The sequence below is a fragment of the Nycticebus coucang genome, chromosome 8 (assembly GCF_027406575.1).
Source record: "Nycticebus coucang isolate mNycCou1 chromosome 8, mNycCou1.pri, whole genome shotgun sequence".
NCBI lineage: Eukaryota > Metazoa > Chordata > Mammalia > Primates > Lorisidae > Nycticebus > Nycticebus coucang.
The window spans coordinates 107,150,692-107,165,078 of NC_069787.1; the positions used below are offsets into that span (position 1 = coordinate 107,150,692).

A 14,387-nucleotide genomic window follows, 5' to 3' on the forward strand; every position below is an offset into this window, starting at 1 on the left:
GGAGCCAAAGCTGGTAAAATGCAGATAACTGTCCACATAAATAAGAAGTGAAATTGCCCTGCTGGTGCTTTCTTTCTGAAGCGTTGAGAAGTAGGCAGCATTTTGCAGTGAATATACTATAAACCAGATAATTGCCATCCATTGTTCTGAACATCTTAGAATCTAAGGCATGAAATGGAACTTGCAATAAAAGTGTATCACACATTTGCTCCCTCCGAGAACAAAGTTGGTAGCATAAGCCACAAGGGTTTTATTTATTACTTTGCCAGTAGAGAAACAAAAATATGGTGTTCTTTTCTGAGCTTAGAGGAATTTGTACTTCAAATCTCATTCGATGTAAATATAGCATCCTAAAGGATTCTTCCATAGGTGTGATATGTCAACTTGGCTAAGTTATAGCAACCAGTTATTTAATCAAACACTAATCTAGGCATTACTGTGAAGAGATGGTATAGATGTGGTTAATATCTATAATCAGTTAACATGGGTGAGCTTCATCTAATCAGTTGAAGAGCTTTCACAGCCAAAGCTGAGGTTTTCCGGAATAAAAGAAATTCTACCTCAGGACTACAGCTTCAAGTTCTCCCTGGTTTTCTAGCCTGCAGCCTTGCCCTACAGGTTCCAAATTAGCTAGCCCATAAATGCACAAGCCAATTCCTTAAAACCTCTCCTTCCCCACTCTCTCTCTCTGAATACATATATATAGAGATAGATAGATACACACACACATATATACACATACATATGTATATATGTCTATGCACACATTATATATACACATGTACACATATATGTGTAATCCACACACACAGACAGAGTTATAGGATATCCTATTAGTTCTGTTTCCCTGGAGATCCCTGACTGTTCCCCAGTGTTTTAGTCTGTTTGTGATTCTATGAAGGAATATCTGAGGTTTTATTTGAATCATGGTTTTGCATGGCACTAGCATTTGCTTCCGGGGAGGGTGTCAGGAAGCTCCCACTGGTGATGGAAGGTGAAGCGGGCATCGCATGGTGAGAAGAAGGAAGCAAGAGAGAAAAGGGAGGTGCCAGGCACTTTTTAACAGTCATTTCTCAGGGAAAATAATAGAGGGAGACCTCACTCAGCAGGAGGCCAGCACCACACCTTTCATAAAGGACTCACTCCCACAACCTAAAACACTATGCACTAGGCCCCCTCCAGAGTTGGGGATCAAATTTCAACATGAGACTTGGAGGAAATAAACATCCAAAGTACATCACCCAGTCAGCCTTAGCCTTGGCTTCTTGCTTCCTTGCACCCTGCCGGACACTTGGTCCAAGGCTTGACCCACAAGAGGTGGAAACGAGTGCTCACTGTTGTCTTGATCTAGGGTAGGAGTAAGGATGGCCAGAGGGGTGGGAGTCTCAGTTCTTCCATGCAAGGGCCATGGCCTTTCCCGAGTTCCTCAAGCTCTCTGTTCCTCTCCTCACTCATCCATGAAGCAGAGCCAAGGCTGCCCTCCCATGGAGGGGCTCGTGAGGACTAGATGACATCCTGACTATAACGCCTGGCACATAGTAGGCCCTCAAGAGTGGCAGTTCCTTATTGGCTAGGTAATAATTCTGGTCTGACAATGACAATTACAGAAAGGGTTTTAGACAATTACATTCATTAGCATAAATTCCTGAGTAGTTTAAGGGCTACTTTGAGGGGTTAAAGATGTTTCAAATGCAGCGATAATAAGATAGAAGTAATAACAATATTGGGGAATTACAGATATAAGAATTTAGCACACACTTTAGTCCAATGATATTGTTCAATCGGCAAAACTTTTTGTGGGGAAAATGAGTTGGCTCCAGCAGCTGAATGGGAACGTTAAAAAATGACAGTTCTTGTGCTCGCTTCGGCAGCACATATACTAAAATTGGAACAATACAGAGAAGATTAGCATGGCCCCTGCTCAAGGATGACACGCAAATTTGTGAAGCGTTCCATATTTTTAATACATTAAACTGTAAAAAAAGAAAAAAAGAAAAAAGACAGTTCTTTCACTTGTTCCTATTCTGAGTGATCTTTGCTGAATGAACCACAGCCGCCTTCAAGACTTCATCTCATTTTCCCAGTCCTGGGGAGGTAAGCCTAGGCTGTCCATCCCCCCATGAGATGGGCTGTATCTGGGATGTTGTGTCCCATGTAGGGCCTGATCCCAGCCTGTAGATACTGAGGCTCAGAACTGAAAAGCGTTTGCTGGGGGCTATAAAGTGCAGGGTACCAGCGAGTCAGCTCTAGTTCAGAGCCTCATTTTATCTTCCTCCTCAGAACCTTGCAGGATTGGTATTACTTTCATATCATAAAGGAGAGTGGACGGCTGGGGAGGTTGAAAGATTCAGCTAAGATATCCTGCTAGTGTAGAGTATTGGGACTTTGAAATTAAGCACAGTACCCCTTGAACTCAACCTCAGAGTCTTTCTTAGGGTGATCTCTGGCCTATTGGCTTTATCCAGATAGCGTGTGTAAAATCCCACTTTTATAAGACTATGTGGTAGCCCAGTGTACAATTCTTTCTAGCTTTGCACCTGGCTTACGTGGCAGTACCCAAGGGTGTTGGTACACAGCTCATCCCAGGCTAATCCCATTTGTTTAATGACATTGAAGTATCCACACTCCAAAAGATTGAGCATTTTAAGATAGAAAATGATAGACAAAAGGAATGAAGAAAATAGGAATGATGGGTGGATGAATACAAAGGAAAGAAGGAAGACAGTGTTCTGCTCCCTTGAAATCACCTTCCAAGCAGTTAAAGATTAATGACTCAGTCATTGTTTCTTCAAACACTTTTTCAACCCAATTAAAACAGTGAAACGTTCATCTCATCTTTTGTGCATTTTTGCATGTGAGTCATACACATGGGCTTTGTGTTTAAAACTCTCTTAATTGGTACCTCTAGCAAGCTATATACATTGCCTCTAAGTGATGGTAAATGTCACTCTAAGATTTGGGAGGCACACCCTCATCCTCTTTGGGTGATGTAGAAAGACCTGTTCATTGAATCCAAGTGCTGCTGATTGCTTCAGGTATTGGAGGGGCCAGCAAGGCAATGGTGTGCTCACCTCATTTCCCAGTGACCTACTGTGTGCTGGGCACTGTGCTGGGAACTAGACATCATGACTAAGGAACTGCTTCCCCCTCCAGGGGCTTCTAAGAAAGAGGGACAGGGAAATAGCTGATGGCAGTACAGGAGACAGGTAGCATGAGGGCGGGCACAACAGAGTGACGTGGGGGACTGGGGAGGGCACCTGGAGGAGCATGGACTGAGGCTGAATCCTGAAGGATGAACAGGCAGGAGTTGGGAGTGGGGAGTGTGAGTGGAGGGCTATGTTGAGGGCAAAGGCAGTAACTGAGGGAGCTGGGGTCTTCAGTGGCCTTGGAGGGCAGGAGAGCTGCTGGAGGATTGTGGGCTAAGAAGTGCAGGACTGGGTTTGCTTGGACAGGGATCCTATACCTGATTCACTCTAAAGCAGGGAATAAAAATACTTCTCAAAATGCTATTATAATTATTATAGTTAGGAGTCATTGCAAGAACAGACACCCACTCAAACCAATACAAATAGAAAAAATAGTGGTTGAGGTAAGAACTATTAAATGGTTTTCTTGGCACCCTCAGACACGCAGGCTGATGAGTTTTGGAAGGGTAAGTAGGGCCTGGGGCTAGAAAACAGGAGTACAAGGCCAGCCTCTAAGTCTGAGACTCCTGAAGCCACTTCGGGTGCATTTCCTCTCTGCCTATCTTCTCCCTATTTCTGTATCTCTGGCACATTGACTTTCTATGATTTTAATGGATTTTTCAGCTTCCCCTAAATGTCTGATCATTGCATGAATGACATTCTAACTCCTTATTAACTTTCCTTTTAAGCTTTCAAGTGCTTATTGCCAAGCAAACTGTTGTTTCTGAGTCTATTAAATGAAAATTTCAAAATGCAATCAATTGACCTAGACTATTACACCCATCAGTTCCCCATGGGTCTAATATCTATCCTGGTCTAAGCGGTTCTGCTAGGGGATCAGGTCAGAAGGGGGAGATGGGCATGGCAGGCAAAAACAACAACCTGACCTCTGAATAATATATCTACTAGAGTATAGTTAACCTTGACAGAGCATTTTGTAATGAGGAAACCATGTTTTTTACTAATAGTTTACTTTTACCCAGAGAGAGGTATTGGAGTTCTGAGGATTCAGGGGCTAGCAGTAGCCAGAAGGCCAACTTTAGGATGAGAGCATAAGAATTCAAAAGGCAAATCATCAGCCATTGGCCCTGTGCTTGGATGAAGCGTTCAGGTACTTTTCAGAGGTGGAAGCGAAGGGAAGAGAGCTGAGGGGCTCTCCTGAGAAATGCATCTGTGCTCTAGTTAAAGGCACATTGGATGGCAAGACCTAATTTCTCTGTAAATGGAGCAGAAATATCACACTGGTATTTCCTCTGCATGAGTGCAAAGACACAGTCATTTTTCCAGATGCTGAAACATCACAGAAAAGAGACAAGCCAGAGGCAAGGAGCAGTCCTGAAGTGGCATGACATGACAGAACTCAGTCTTGAGACAGGCACGCTGTTTTGTGAAGAGCTGATGGAGCAAAGCATGAGCTGACTGGTCTCAGCCTATTGGAACGAAAAGGCACAGCATTTTGTTCAGGGAGAGCACATCAGGAAAATGCTGAACCACTTTCCAAAGTGTCCAGATCTGTCAAAGGAACAGATTACACAAGGAATAGCAGCCAAGCCACAACATCAAGACCTATAGCTTCTTTCTGGAAAGGTTATGGTTCTCCAGCACCCTGTGAAGCTAGGTTTGGAAGTAGCTCCGGGAGGACTTCTGTGCTGCCCGTCAGCCCTGGGTAATGTGAACGCTGTCCCTCAGCCCAGCTGTGTAGCTGCGTCTCCTTCAAACTTTGTTCTCCAGCCAAACCTAATTATTCACAGTTTCCCCAAGGTATATGAAATGCTTTTACTATTGGGCCTTTGCCCATTTACATTATTCCTCTGTCTGGAGTCCTCCACATCCTTTATCCTGCTTGCTTGCTACTGCTCATGACCTAGAAGGGAGTGATCCCACATGACTATGGCTGGGCAGGGCTGCTCTCCCGCCTGCAGCACCCGCTCACCGTCTTCCTCTCTACCTCTTACTATTACTGGCTATCACGGACCCCCCTCTAGTCTGAGAGTCCTTTGAGAATAAAGACTCTTCTTGCCCACATTCATTGAGGTCTAATTTACGCAAAATAAGAGTCCCTCTTTTTAAGTGTGAAGATGGATAAGTCTTGACAAATGCACACACACGGAAGTATTAGCTGCCAGCACATCCAGATAGAGAATAGTTCCGTCATCTCAGATGTTCCCTTGTGTCCTTCTGCACCCAAATTCTACCTTACCCACCCAAGCCCTAGTGACTACTCATCTGTTGTTGTTCCTATACTTCTGCATTTTTCTGGAATGCTGTATGAATGGCCTCAGACAGCATGCAGCCTTTTCTGTCTGACTTTCACTTCCTGTCACCAGTGAAGTGCTTTGGAGAGTCATCCGTTTTGTTACATGGATCAATAGTTGATTTCTTTTTTTTTTTTAATTGCTGCATATGTGTCTATCATCCGGATACCTTGCAATTTGTTTATCCATTCCCTGGTTGATGGCCATTTCCAGCAGGGTTCTACATGTTCTGAATAAAATTTCTATGATCATTTACATCCAGCTCTTTTTGTGTAATTCATGTTTTCATTTCTCTTGGATAAATCCTAGGAATAAAATTTCTGAGTCATTTTCTACAAAAATGATGAACCACTTTCCAAAGGGTCTCCATTATTTTATATTCTTACCAACAACGTAGGAAAGTTTCAGTTTCTGCACATCTCCCTCTGAACTTGGTGTTGTCAAGATTTATTTTAGCTATTCAGGTGGTGGTATGGTGATGTCTCATTGTGGGTTTGATGTACACATCCCTGATGATTCAATGCTGAAAAGCTTTTCAGGCTTTTATTTGGCACTCATACACTTATTTTGGTGACTTCTGTTCAAACATTGCTTATTTTTTAAAAATTCAGTTTGTCTTATTATTGAAGGAGTAATATCCTGCATATCCAACATAAGGAATGATATCCTTATGTGTTTTAGATATATATTTATGATATGGTTTACAAATATTTTCCCACTCTGTGAACTTTTATTTATTTTTTATTTTTTTATTTATTTATTTTTTTATTAAATCATAACTGTATACATTGATATGATCATGGGGCATCATACACTCGCTTCATAAACCATTTGACACATTTTTATCACAGTGGTTAACATAGCCTTTCTGGCGTTATCTCAGTTACTGTGCCAAAACATTTACATTCTACATTTACCAAGTTTCGCAAATACCCCTGTAAGATGCACCACAGGTGTGATCCCACCGATCCCCCTCCCCAAGTCTGTGAACTTTTAAAAATGTTTTCATAAGAGTGTTCTGAAAAAAATATATAAGTTAAAAAATTAAAACAAATAAGTTTGGAATTATCAATTTATCTCTTATGGCCCACTGCTTTTGAATCCCTTCTAATAAAACTTGCCTAACCCAAGGACTTAATGAATTTTTTTCTTCATTTCTTTTAAAGGTTTTATAATTTTAATTTCTATATTTAGGGCTATGATCTTTAGAGATAATTTTTGTGTATGCAGTGGGACTGAAGTTCCTTTTTTTGTACCCATATCCAAATTTTCCAGCAGCAATTAATGAAAAAAAGATTATTCTTCTCTCCATTAAATCATCTTGGAACCTTTGTCTGACACGATTCAACCATATATATATATATATTTTTTTTTTCTGGACTCTAAAGTCTTTCTGTTTATCTACACGTCTATTTCTATATCAATACCACACTATTTTGATTAGGATAGCTTCGCAATGAGTATTGAAATCAGATGGTGTCCTCCAATTTTGTTCTTCTTTTTCAAAATTAGTTTGGCTGTCAGGTCGAATGCATTTTTAAATAAATTCTTGAACTTCCACATCCTTTAAAAAATCCCACTGGTATTTTGATTTGAGGTGCATTAAATGTGTGAATCAATTTGGGGGAAAATTCACATCTTTATTAAGTGTATTAAATCAGGAACACTACCCCTCCATTAAAACTTCTCAGTCTTTACATTCTTTCAGCACCATCTTAGAGTTTTTAGTGCACAGATCTTGCATATATTTTGTGAAAGTTATTGTTTTTTTTTTTATTAAATCATAGCTGTGTACATTAATGCAATCATGGGATACAATGTGCTGATTTTATATACAATTTGCAATATTTGCATCAAACTGGTTAACATAGCCTTTGTAGCATTTTCTTAGTTATTGTGTTAAGACATTTATATTCTACATTTAGTAAATTTCACACGTACCCTTGTAAGATGCACTGTAGGTCCCACCAATTTCCCTCCCTCCACCCATCCTCTCCCTTCCCTTCCCCTCCCTTTCCCCTTTCCCCATATTCTTAGGTTATAATTGGGTTATAGCTTTCATATGTGGGAAAGTTATTGTTTTATGTATTTGATACTATAACACTATTTTTAGACTTAAATTTTCAATTATTCATTGCTAGTTCATGGAAATACCATTGTATATTGGCTTTTATATATTGACTATCCTGTGACTGCCCTAACCTCTTATTAATTCATGTGGCATTTTTGATCTCACAGAATTTTACAAAGATGATTGTGTTCCCTTTGAATGACAGTTTTACCTTTTCATTTCCAATCTGATTTATTTTTTCTTTATAGTTTTGGCCAGGGCTGGGATTGAACCTGCCACCCCCAGTATATGGGGCTAGTGCCCTACTCCTTGAGCCACAGGCGCCGCCCCCAATCTGATATATTTTTTCCTTGCCTTATTGCACTGTTTAGAACCTCCAGTACAATGTGAATAGAAGTGGTGAAAGTAAACATTCTTGCATTCCTTCTGATCTTTGGAGGAAAACACTCTTTAACCATTAAGTATGACATTAGCTATGGGTTTTTGTAAAAGTTCTTTGCCACATTAAGGAAGTTATTTTCTGTTGCTCGTTTGCTGATAGTTTTAACTTTAAATGGATGTTGAATTTTGTTAAACGTGTTTGTCAAGGATTTTTCCCATTTTACCTCAATGCTTAGAATGTTTTTGTACACTTTAGGTATTCCATAAATATTTGTTAAATGAGTGAAGCAGGCCTAAATATTTGTGAGAGTGCAAGACTACAGCTCAGCAGATCATGAGAGGGGCTGGAGGACTTCAGAGGGTTTGAATGCCTTCTCTACTCAGGGTTACTAGATTGTGTCATGCAATTTTCATAGCAGTACTGAGAAATTAGTATCTCATTTTACAATCGATGCAATTATTTAAAAGCTGTAACATGGTTGAGCTGTGGAGATGTCCTATGTTTCACTATTCAATAGAAATTTTTAAGAATCCCATCATTAAGTTCAGAAAACAAAAAACTATATACCAAGGGGGCTGCTCCCAAATGCAATGCAAGCTAAAATGGAGCATGATCCAGAATTTTTTTTTTTAATTTTTAATTTTCCAGAAATTTAATGGAGTGAAAGAGTAAAGAATCCATTTGGTCTGGATACAAGGAATGTGTCCTTGAAATAACCATTAGAGTACTAAGAAGAGAAATTCTTGTGTAATGCTTGCCACAATAATCAAAATAATGTAAATTTAGATTATTGGTTTGCAACCTAAGGATTTGATCTATAGACAAAGCATAGGAGATTTAATTTTGCTTACACACCAAAAATACAAATATTTCCCAACTTTGACAAAGCAAACGTCCAGAGCTGAGGGAAGTTAGAATGTGGAAAAGTGAGAAAACTTTCGGGATGTTAACATACTTATTTTCTGAAACGGGAACATTTAAATCCCTTTGAACTTCAGTTTATCGCAAAGTGAGGTATAAAGTATTACCCAATGGAGTTGTGTAAGGATTAATGAATGTATGTGTCTAACACAGCTCCTGTGTGGTAGGCACTGAGCTATGGATAACAGTGACTGAGAAGAGTAAACGGGGGTGAGGGGGGCAGGCCTGTGGCTAGAAGGAAGTCAATCCGTCTCAGTAAGGAGGGGAAGGCTGCAACTTTAAGGCTGTCTTACAAACCACCTGTCCTGCAAACAGATGCTGTCACTGCCCAGAGAGCAGAGTCATAAACGAGCAAAGGCTGTGTCTAGCTCAGAACATGTGAATGACAGGGCAGCCCTGTAAGTGGCATCACCACCACCATTCCACAGTTATGGGAACTGAAACTCTAAGAGACCACCTGACTTACCTAGGACCAGCAGCAAGTGGCTAAGCCAGGGCAAAGCAAAGAACTGGATAGTATTCCATGGTATACATATACCGCAATTTATTAGTCCATTCATGGAGACTTTACCTCTTTTATATTTACATGGAGGGACCTGGAACATATTCTCCTAAGTAAAGTATCTCAAGAATGGAGGAAAAAGTAGCCAATGTACTCAGTACTTCTATGAAACCAAGTTATATTTACTCACACTTTCTTATGAAAGATAGAGCACAACTGTAGCCCAGGATGAAGGAGAGAAATGGAGTGGGAAGGGAGGGGAGACAGGAGGTTTGATAGAGGGAGAGTAAATGGCGGGACTGCACCTATGGAGCATATTGCAAAGGTACAAGTCAAATCTGTCAAGTGTAGAACATAAATGTCTTAACACAATAATCAAGTAAATGAGGTCAAAGCTATGTTGATTGGTTTGATGTAACCAAGTCAGATTGTATAAAAAAAAATCAACACATTGCATCCCACATATGCATAAATGTATTCATGATCTATATGTATATGACTTAATAAAAAAAGACAAATGCCATTCTAACCACCGCAAAAAACAAACAAACAAATGAGGAACTGTGACTCTGGATTCCATCGCCTGCTATAGAGCCACGGGCACAATGAATCTGAAACACTGGGTGAACTCCTGGCGTGTGCTCTGTACGTAGCTCTAATGAATAGGCCCCTAGGATTAATTAAGGGGAAAAACGATTAGTTGTTTCTCCCAACAGCTGCAAATTATTTACATTGCATTTGTGTTGATGGCTAATAAAAGAGCAAAGGAGTGTGGGGACAGCCCAGGGTGGCTGTAACTCTTCCAGGGTCCATAATGGAGCATTGGTCTCAGCGCCAAAATGAGAGAGTGCCTGAGCCTGTGGCCCCTTCCACACCTGCAGTGAGCAGAGCTACTCTCTACCCTGGGCATGATCCAGTCGCAGAAATGAATCTCAGGGGCCAAGACAGAAAATAGCAAGATTCATGTCCCTGCTCCACTAGACTGCTTCTCAGTTAGTTCATGCTTGCTGTGGAATAGGTGAAAGGGAGCAAAATGGTGGCCCAGGCTAAAGCTACGACCAGTCCTGGAGTAGCTCCTAACTGATGGGGTGGGAAGGGGACAGGAGTCACTGCATCAGAGCTGCTCTCAATTCTATGAACTCCTGCTTTTCTATAGCTATTGAAATCTTTGTAAGGTACTATATAAAGTCTATACAATGCATTTCTATGTGTATTACATGTATGATATAATGTGCATGTGTGTGCATGAGCCTTTTGGATGTCACGAAGTATGAACGAGTTTCTGCTTTTCCCACTTACCAATTATTGACCATGCGATCATCTTGGGAAAGTCATACTGTGCGGAAGTAGTTTCTTCATCTTTATAGTGACCAACGCTGCCTCACAGATTGCTGTGGGGATCACTGCAAACAGGACTATACCTTTTAAACTGTGAGGCAGGGTGTGAGGCTGGCATCAGAAAAACTTTGATTATTCTAGGGCTCCCAGTGACCTGTTGTTTTGTTTATAAAGCACCTACTCTGCATCCAGACTTCTGTGAGGGGAGATGGGGGGGCCTAAAAATTGAGAAGTCAACTACCTCATATTGAGTAATCAGATTAACATTTTAGAAAGATCACTCTTTAGAAAGATCACTTTTGATACCAATGTGGAGGATGGACTGACATGGGACAAGATTTCCTCCTGGGAGAGCAGCCAGGCCACTGCAGCTCTATGGATAGGAGTCAGCTGGGCCAGAACCAAACCAGACAAGATGTTCCAAGGAGAAGGAGCTGGCAGAGACCTGGTGCTCACCTGATGAGATTCTCACTTAGGAATATTACACCAAAACTTGGTGTAAGTCTTATTTCAATTATCTACCTGTTGATATAAGTATATTGTATTCATTTGCTAGGGCTGCTGTAACAAAACTACGAACAGGGAATCTTAGAACAACAGAAATTTATTGTCTCACACTTCTGGAGGCCAGAAGTCTGCAATCAAAGTGGGTGGACACATGCTCCCTCTGGAAGTTCTCCCTCTATTCCTAAGGGGGACCTGGGCCAGGCTCTATCCCAGCTTCTGAAAGCAGAACCCCCATCTTCTCTTGCATCCCCTGAGTTCCTGGTTAAACCACAGCTTCCCATTTTTATAAGGACACCATGCATATTGGATAAAAGCCCACCCTAATGACCTCATTTTAACTTGATGACCTCTATGAAGACCTACCTCTAAATATAGTCTCATTCCAAAATACTTGGAGTAAAGACAGCACTCTTTCATTCTGGGGGTGGGGGGGAGGTAAGGACACAATTCAACCCATCTAGTGTATTTCAATTCAACCCATCTAGTGTATTTGATATGTGCTTCAAGTATATTACCTGTTCATTAGATAATGCATCATTCAGCTGGCCAAGTGATTAAATTGCTAGATAATTTAGACGTTTAGACACAGTCTGGTAGACTGGTAAACACAGTCTTTAAGTGATCAGAAAATACTCAAGTATTTATTGCATCTTTACATACATATGTTGGTACCTATACATATGTATGTATGTACATAAAACATAGTTTCTGTTCTTAATGGTGGACCAGATTAGGTTGATGTTAGAAATCCCAGCACTCAACTCTGCTGGTTTATTTATTCCTGATGAAATTTAACTCTGAAACATCTATTAATAAATGGTAGCATTTGAGAATTAAAACTTGCAGTCAATTCTTAATAATATAGATCTCTAGAAATAGAAACATTGGGATTTGGGTGAAGTAAAGGACTCATGATCTTTGAGATGGAAGACTGTGTCTGTCTTTGGAGTCTGCCCCTTGCCTTGCAAGTGCCAAGGGTGAGTTGTTGACCCTCTCTGCACTACTCTGAAGCTTCTCTGGATATAAAGAGAACTAACGTGCCCTAATCCCTCATAGGGTTGTTGGATCAGAGTCTGTAACTGGGCAAAAGGAAAATATTGCTATTACTATTATGGATTAGTTATTGAAATGATCTTTTGTTTGTTGTGTTTCCTCCCCTTGTTTTCTAGTCAATAAGCACAAGCCATGGATTGAGACGTCATATCATGGAGTCATAACTGAGAACAATGACACAGTCATTTTGGACCCACCACTGGTGGCCCTGGATAAAGACGCACCAGTTCCTTTTGCAGGTGAGGTGATGGCTTAGCGTGGTTGGCTGAGCTCACTAAGGGCATGTGCTGGGAAATCTCCAAAGGTCCCAGCTTAGGGCTTTATAACTATTGTTACCACACTCTGCATCTCCTAGATCAGCGGGCGATGTTAAGGTTGGATGCCTCTTCTTATTTCTGGTATACATTCTGTCTCTCTTCATGTTTTTTTCCCCCCATGATGTTGTCATCAATATGAGACCCTTGTTTTTGTCCTTCTGAGGGGTGTTAAATTGCTGAAGTGATGCTGGATTTGCAAAAGTTGGGCTAGTAAGATTCTTAGTGGAGTTTTCCCCCAAGAGAACTTACCCACAGACATAATAAGGTGTGTGACCCACCATCCCCACTACCCACATGTCATGGATAGACGGAGACTTGTAGCTTGGTATATTGGCTAAAGAAAAAGAAAAAGGGACCAGGGAATATTTGCTAAGCTTGGGACAGGATGCTGCCCTTAAGCTTCCAAATGAGTCTGGCTTTTGGAGGGGATTCCAAAGTCAGTGCCATGTTGCTCTCTGCATCTAGTGGATAGAAAGCCTTCTTTCTGTCATCAAGACCATCTCTGCTGCCTGTTCTGACTTCCTCAAGGGCCAGGCCCTGGGAGGGGTAGGAGTACAGGTAGGTCATGTGTTTCCATGGATTTTGGCAAAGAAAAGGGACAAGTGATAGCAGCAGGAGGAGAGATTGGACAAAGATTTCTGAAGATGCCTGCATCATGAGTAATATTGTTAACATTTTATAACTGTCAGGAGAAAGACAGGAAATTTAATGAAGGTTTTCAAGATTTCTGGAAGATTGCTTTATGATAGATGGGTGCCAGGCTGAGGTTTTCACCATTATGAAGTCTATTTTCTCTGACAGTTTGCTACATTATGAGCTACTTGGGCAGAAAAAATGGGTTCTTTTGCAATTCTAAGAGATAAGCTCTGTGAAGACTCTTTTTCATTACATAGCACTATAAAGTGAGGAGAGAACAAGTGGGTTAAATGGGGAAATCCAGCATTATGGGCAGATAAATCCATAAGTATTATTGCAGAGCATGGAGAAGATGCTGTCGACTCTCAGAAGAAGACTTATCTTTGTTTTATGCAGAATGATAGCCATCAAGGGTACTTGTGACTTCCATGCTATCTAGAGTTGGGGCATTTTCATCTCTCTCTCAATTATCCTCAGAAGTTCAACCAAATGCCACTTGGAAGTGTAAACCTTGTGCTGTCTTTTCCACAAAAGATGCAGTATCTTCCCCAATCTTTGCAAGCCTAAAAATATTCCAGTATATCCCCTTCTTGAACATAGCTAACATGATATTGGGCTTAATCAGCAATTCTCAGCAACCCCTGAAAATTAGTTTTTTAAACAAATATTAGCCAAAATGTTTGGGTCATGAAAATGTTTGGGTTGGGATGCACTATGAGCTTAAAAATGTGGAGATGATGTTTAGAAATTGGGAGACATAGCATGAAAATGAAGGATTCTGGCTAATCTGGTTTATCTTGATGAATCAGGTTTGAAATACGAGGCTGAGTGGTGGTGGCTTCCTCTCTCCATGCCTCCCGTGGCCCCTTCTCTCATATGGCACACAGGCCCTTCCACTAAGTAGGGCCTCTCATTCACTTTTCCATCACAATCACGAGGAAAACCAATGACTGATTAAAAGGGAAGTAAACAGATGTCATTTCAGTATATTGAGGCCAACACTTTAACAGATGAGGAATGTGTCTAATTTTATATCTACACTTCTATAGTCCTGTACTTACCCAATAGTATGCCAGAACATTAAAGTTATCAAATAAGCCATTGTAAACTTAAGAGCTCTCTGATATGCAAACTAGAATAGAAAAAAAAATCTCAAGCAAATCCAATATTTGAAAGTTTGACTTTATGAAAGATTACTTAAGCCTCTTGATTATAGGGCT

The 14,387-nt window shown here is 40.7% G+C and overlaps 1 protein-coding gene and 1 non-coding gene across 2 annotated transcripts in view; both read left to right on the plus strand.

Annotated features, from left to right (window-relative positions):
- Positions 1-14,387, plus strand: part of CLSTN2 (calsyntenin 2) — a 658,979-nt gene that overhangs the window by 240,218 nt on the left and 404,374 nt on the right. Inside the window, exon 2 of the mRNA XM_053600197.1 lies at positions 12,331-12,453. Within this exon, the coding sequence (XP_053456172.1) occupies positions 12,331-12,453 (123 nt within the window). The remainder of the gene's footprint in view (positions 1-12,330; positions 12,454-14,387) is intronic.
- LOC128592813 (U6 spliceosomal RNA) lies at positions 1,856-1,962 on the plus strand. Its single transcript, XR_008382026.1, has one exon. It is a non-coding gene; the product is annotated as a U6 spliceosomal RNA (small nuclear RNA).